The sequence below is a fragment of the Gadus chalcogrammus genome, chromosome 20 (genome assembly GCF_026213295.1).
Source record: "Gadus chalcogrammus isolate NIFS_2021 chromosome 20, NIFS_Gcha_1.0, whole genome shotgun sequence".
Classification (NCBI taxonomy): Eukaryota; Metazoa; Chordata; class Actinopteri; order Gadiformes; family Gadidae; genus Gadus; species Gadus chalcogrammus.
In genome coordinates this window covers 20,544,542-20,551,507 of record NC_079431.1, presented here as the reverse complement: position 1 = coordinate 20,551,507, position 6,966 = coordinate 20,544,542, and the positions used below count along the sequence as shown (strand labels likewise).

General features: G+C 44.6%; 1 protein-coding gene across 1 annotated transcript; it reads right to left on the bottom strand.

Annotated features, from left to right (window-relative positions):
• Positions 1-4,254: 4,254 nt before the first annotated feature.
• LOC130373139 (cyclin-dependent kinase 5 activator 1-like) lies at positions 4,255-5,232 on the bottom strand. The gene has a single exon (XM_056579412.1). The coding sequence runs from the start codon at positions 5,122-5,124 to the stop codon at positions 4,255-4,257; it is 870 nt and encodes a 289-aa protein (XP_056435387.1). The 5' UTR covers positions 5,125-5,232.
• Positions 5,233-6,966: the final 1,734 nt, after the last annotated feature.

Sequence of the window (6,966 nt, the reverse complement as noted above, 5' to 3'; positions counted from 1 at the left end):
GGGTGACTGCATGTATGGGGTTATTGTGTGTGGCTTACGAGGTGTGAGTAGGTGTATGTATACATGCAAATAGGTGAACGATACACATGTTTGCGTGCTACCATCTGCATGCCTTTGTGTGTGTGTGTGTGTGTGTGTGTGTGTGTGTGTGTGTGTGTGTGTGTGTGTGTGTGTGTGTGTGTGTGTGTGTGTGTGTGTGTGTGTGTGTGTGTGTGTGTGCATGTGCTTGCATGCATGTGTGTGTGCCTGTTTGTGTGTGTGTTTGTGTGTGTGTGTGTGTGTGTGTGTTTGTGCATGTTCAAATGTGTCGGTGTGTGTCATCTGTTTTAATAATGACCCTTTGCGATCAAGAGGCAAAGAGAGACAAAGACAGGAAGAGAAGAGAAAGTGTGTTTTATTTTTTTGCGCATAAGTGCATATGCATGTGACTGTATGTGTGCAGCACTTATAACTGCAGTGTGTCTATGTGTGTGTGTGTGTGGGGGGGGGGGGCGTGCAGTACTGGCAACTGCAACGTGTGTGTGTGTGTGTGTGTGTGTGTGTGTGTGTGTGTGTGTGTGTGTGTGTGTGTGTGTGTGTGTGTGTGTGTGTGTGTGTGTGTGTGTGGTTGTGTGTGTCGGTGAGTGTGTGTGTGTGTGTGTGTGTGTGTGCAGTCTGCAGTGGCTGAGCCCACGCTTTGCCTCACATAGTTCCCCGTGTCCAACTCCCATTCACCTAGCGCGTTGCCATGGCGACGGCTAGACACGAATCCAGAACCCAGGCTGGCAGACAGAGGGCCAGAGACCTGGGCTGAATCTTAATCCACAAGCTGAAATATCCATGAAGGTTTGCTATGGTGCTATTACATAATGCTGATGAAATTCAATCTCCCCATATCCCCAAAACAAATGTCCGTCATCACAGATTCTGTGGATATTCATTTGAATCTGTTCCGTAGCTGAATGGCTTTCCTAAATCCATACAGACCTCACACACACTTCACGTTCCTCAGTCCATACAAACCTCACACACAACTCACGTACCTCAGTCCATAAAGACAACACACAAACCACACGTTCCAACTAACATTGGAATTGATATTGAAGGTCATGAATAACATCATAATGTGTCTTTCCCCAGACAGAATCATAATTGCAAGTGTCTTTCTTTGGGTTCTGCTCCCATTGCACTCATATCGCTCTTTCTGTGTTCCTTTAAACCGTGTTTGTCAGATTCTGTATTTTCCTCATCATTTGTCTTTCTCTTTTTTCATTTTTGTTCCTCCACAAATAGATTTCTCCCGGTATAAGAGAGAAAGACTGAGGGCAAGAGTAAGAGAGAGAGAGACGGAGAGACTGAGAGCGATAACAGAGAGAGAGACAGATAGAGGGAGAGAGAGCACCCTCCACAAACACTTGTATCAGAGACTGCAGCAAATTCTAGCCAATCAAGTGAAGGAACTCTGAGACCCACGTGCTCTATTCACAAAAACGGTAGGAATTCCCGCTGAAGCCGAATGCTCCGCATACCGTGGTGAAGGTATGGCTCTCAGAGCATGAATGGACCACATCACACGGTCCTGGGTCCATTGACAACATCAGTCGGTTACAGACATTAAACAGTAAAAATGTTGTCAATGTTTCTCACAGGAGGAATAAATGTCATCACTTCATTGTTGAATTAAAAAAATAAAGATTGATTAGATGTAATGAAAGAAGCCAAGGATATATTATGGTATATTTGATCTCTCTAAAGATGCCTCTTCTTTATTTTTATATTTAAATGTATTATATTATTGGGTTCCTCTATATAATAAATATAATCGTTGTATATCATCTGACTGGCTGTATTGTTTTCAGTATATATTAATTAAATATCACCCATAGATACCACTAATATCACACTCAGCATACCTCTCAGTGGTTGTCATAATCTGTGTTCAGAGCAGCAGTGCTCGGACCTGTTTCCTACGCTGCAGCGGTATGCATGCTTCAAACAAACGGTTAAATTGTTAACTCACAGCGAGGATTCCCTGGAACCTGAGGATTAAGGAAAGCTGGACAGAAAAAGATTACACACCCACACGCAGACACATAGACGCAGACAGACAGATACACACACACACACACACACAAACATACACACACACACACACGCACACACATGCACGCACACTCACTCACGCACGCACACACACACGCAAACACAAACAGTCACACACACAAAAAACAATCACACACACACACATACAAAAACAGGCACACACACTGACAAACACATGCAAACATATAGACACACACAAACAAACACACACATACAAAAACACTTAAACACACATACAAACACACACACACACACAAACACACACCCACGCACACACACACACACATACAAACACATACACACATAAACACACTCACACACACACAAACATACACAAACATATGCAAACATAGACACAAACACACACACGCACACAAAGAAAAATAAACACAAGTCACTGTAGATTGCACATTTAAGTTTTATTTGTCTTGAGTATGGTAAAGTTCTTCAAACATTTATTTACAGAGAGTGCATTCCCATTTCTCAGTGTGGTGGTTGAAGCTAACATTCAGCATTAGTATGATCGGTGTGGTGGTGGGTAAGGGTAACTGAATCACACCTAAATAAGTTGTTATTCACCACAGATGACCAATCACAATAGAGGGGACCAATTCCCCATGCGTTAGAAAGTCAAATAAAATCTTTAATATATACTGTTCTGTCTAACACTATACGTAAGAATATGAACATTTCATACACTGTTTGTTCACAAAGGTGTGCAAATATAGCAGCATTAAGCTCCACATTCAAAGCAATAATAATGTACCACACAACAAGGGCATTGAATAAAGTACAAATACTGAAGACAACCTGTCAAGTTTTCGATCAGGTCAGTACATTTTCAGGAACTATTGACAGGAATATTGATGGAATATTGACTGAATAAGTGACAGGATGTTTGACATCCATTCTGAGGTCCACCAAGTCAAACATGAATTAGAATCCCAGTTAATTGAACTTCAAAGTTTTTGTTTCACGGCACAAGAATAACATTTAAAAAAAAAGCTCTTTAGCTTTATATTGTTCCTTATCTTATTGTGTTGGTTACTTATATTTAAAGCAGCAACAAATACAATCACCAAATAAACAGGCAAAAAAATGTTTAAGAACCAATGTAAAAATATGCTTCATATTTGCGCTATGTACATGTAAACATTCGTTTTTAGGATTATTTCCTTGTTGGCACATATAATAATCTCAAATGATCATTAACCCTCCGAAAATAAATCTACACTTTATTCACTTCTCAAAACAGAGTTTGACCTTCAGAAACCTTGTTTCTGTCTTCTTTATATTATTTCATGTATTCTCTTCAACTGAAATGCAAAACGTCTGCAGGTTAGCTGTGTGAAACATACCTTAGTAAGGCTATGTCATAGAATCCCAAGGACCTAAATTTGCATCTGGGCCATATGCAGTACCAAAATAATTAGGCCTACTTCCAAGTTCTGCTCAAACAGGTTGAGAAAGGAGGGCTGTACTCAGCCAATCCCCACCGAACTCAGGTTCAAATGCACTTAAATGCACATTGATGCCTCTATTTACAGCCAGGCCTAAGCGTTCTAAGCCATGTTCTTAAGTCTTAAGATAATTGGGATCGGGGAAAGCCTTAATTTGCCCCTTACATGGAAAGGGGCTTAAATGGGCAAATGGAGGGCCCCAGTGTCTATAAATGGCCAGGTCAGAACTGTGGAGAGCTCCTGACACAGGCTTTACTGTCTGCTTGTTGTTGGCCTATACTCCCACATGGTCTCACCTCAACCTGCTATAGACCCCCAGTCTCTCACAGCTAATCAGTTGCTCCAATTGGAGATGTTTTTCAAAGATACATTTGATCACATTCATCCCCACCGTGTCCCCTGGACCTTGATGAGTAAAGCAATCCGATGCGTTTCTTCTGCCTCCCTTCATGGGCTAAACAAATAGGAGGACGTCAGAATGCATGCAATACACCACGCATCTCACTGGTGAAATAAACACTGTTCAGAAAATAGTGGGGCTGCTTTTTTCTTCAATTTTTCATGTCAAGATCGTCGAGGAGTGCCCCCCCCCCCCCCCCCCCCCCCTTCATCATGAAATGTACACCATAGATTCATGATTTAGTGATATTTCTATTGACAAACGTCAAAGCTGTATCGCCGTTTTCTGCCGGCTATCCCCGCAGTCTGCAGATCAGCGGTCCAGGTTGGCCTCTCCATCCGGCCGCTGGTCTTTTAGCTCCTGAAATACCTCGGTGAAAAAGTGCGGGTCGGAATTCAACAGCAGCATCTTGTCACTCATCCTGTTAATGATGCTGAGGGACTTCTCCCAGAAAACGTCCTTGTTCGCGTCGATCATGAAGGGCTTGAGCGGATAGGAGATCTCGTTGCCCATGTAGGAATAGGCGAGGTACAGACAAGTCAAAAAGACGCCCTGCAGCTCGTAGGAGCTTTCGACGTCCTCCGTGACGCTGTCCTGGCACAGCAGGTACACGAACACCAGGTTGGCTGGCGTGATGAAGCCCTGGTCCTGCCAGCCCTGCATGAGCAGAGTGCGATCGATGTTCCTGAACCAGAGGATGACCTCCCCGCTTGTCAGCTCCTTCAGCCTGCAGCACCGGCGGCACATGAAGGTCCCCAGGCAGCGCAGCAGCTCCCCGGTGGACGCCTGGATGACCACGCGTCTGGGGGACAGCAGGGACACGCTGCTCGGCTGCTTCTTCACGTCCCCGTTGGTCTGGGACTGGATGACCTGGGAGGTGGGGGGCACCGTGGGGACAGGGACGGGGATGGGGGCTTTGGGCACATGGGACTTCTTGTGATTCTCGTGGTTGAGCTGGGAGACCTCCGGCTCGCTGGGAGGAGGGGGTGGGTTCGGGCTGACCTTCTTGGCACTTTTCTTCTTGGCCGAATTGGGCACCAGCTTCTTCCACGTTAACGTGGAGACGAAAACGGACGGCCGCTTGATGCTCTTGTCGCCCTTGTGGTGGAGCGCCGCCGCGGTGCCGGAGTCCATGATGGCCCCTTTTTTGGAGGTCGGGGATAAAGAGAGTACGGTTCCCATCTTGGCGACAAAAGACGATCTGAGAACCCACACGGATGCTCGTTCAACGCGCGTTCCTCTACTGGCGTCGGGGGCGCGCCTCAGCAGGTAGAGAGATGATGGAGGAGCGTCACGGTCAACTCCATAGCATCATGGTGCTTTGCAACTAATCCAGTCAGGCTGTTGTTCCAAAGAGTGTTGAGGCTAGGCCTAGTTGTAGCCCGACGACGAGCGGTTCAACTAGAGATCTGCGTTCACATCCGCGGAGCCTGACGCGTCCAGCCAGGCGGGGAGACAACCAGCAACAGCATGGGGAGATGGTTCAGTCCACGAGGCTTAGTCCACCCACATCCAGCACCGGAGCCAATCAGGACGCCGAAGCTTTGACGCACAACCCGCTGGACCAATGAGAAGGAGGACAGATGCGCGACGGAGCTGTATGTGATTCTGTGTGATGGATGTGGTCCGTGGAGGTTCAGTATCATCCAACAATACTCATATTTAGCCCCATTATCCGGTCAGTTTGGATGTAAAGCAAATCCCTATTCTGCGTTGACTCAGGCCACCACAACGTTAGAAACGTGTCTGAGTGTGTGTGTGTGTGTGTGTGTGTGTGTGTGTGTGTGTGTGTGTGTGTGTGTGTGTGTGTGTGTGTGTGTGTGTGTGTGTGTGTGCGTGCGTGCGTGCGTGCGTGCGTGCGTGTGTGCGTGCGTGCGTGCGTGCGTGCGTGCGTGTGCGTGCGTGCGTGCGTGCGTGTGTGTGTGTGTGTGTGTGTGTGTGTGTGTGTGTGTGTGTGTGTGTGTGTGTGTGTGTGTGTGTGTGTGTGTGTGTGTGTGTGTGTGTGTGTGCGTGTTTGTGTGTGCGTGTGGGTGTATGTCTTGTATGTTATGTAGATCGGATTATCCACGAGGCAGGATAACTCCGTTGGCAACGCTCGGTTGGGTTACATGAACGTTAATCTTTCTCAGTAGACCTGAGACAAACAGATAGGAATATGCTGTCGAGCTCAATGACAGGAAATCTGGTCATTCATTGCGTTTATTTGTATTTGTATTTTTATCAGTGTTTTACATTTGTGAAGTATTATTAATTGTAAATTATGGGAAAGTTGGTTAAGATGATACATTTTTACTCATGTTGTCCTCTAGGCAAGAAAAAATAGGACAGAATTTAAATGAAAACAGCTACCTTTATTTCAGGATATCCCTTGTCAATCAAAATGATAACAATGCATCTAGAATATAATATCTTTATTGTCATTGTAACAAGTACAACGAAATTAAGTGCATTCCTTGTTCAGTGCAAAAACATCACATTGTACGTACGTATGGATAAATAAAAACTAAAAAACTAAATTAAAACTATAAAAATAGTAAACTATAGTCAACTTAAGTGCACTAAAAAACACATCCACACCCACACAAACATTCACATTCAAAAATGTGCTTACACAATGTGATACACAACTATGCTTTGGTAGCAACATTTAGTGAGGTTATTGCTGTTGGGTAAAAACTATTTATGATATAGGTCTGTGAAAACATGAGTTTTCCCCAGTGGCTGCTCTCTCCATCTTCTTTCCTCTCGTTCTTGGCATGATAGCTTTTCTTCAATGTTTGAAGTATGAAAAACCAAATCAGTGTTGTAATACTACATTGAAATACGACTTTATACTTTAGAGACGTAACTTTACTTCATTGCTTCATGGTGGCTCAATTTACCCCACAGCATGTGGCTCACTTTTCCCCACAGCCACCGTTTAACAATTCAGGCTCATCTTTAGCTAAATGATTAGCATGGTTTTATACCTTGGCAGATTACCAAAATGTATGACATATATGTTTACGTGTGGATACATTTGCT

Coding starts and splice junctions, on each gene's coding strand:
- LOC130373139 (XM_056579412.1), bottom strand. CDS start 5,124: ATGGGAACCGTACTCTCTTTATCCCCGACCTCCAAAAAAGGGGCCATC.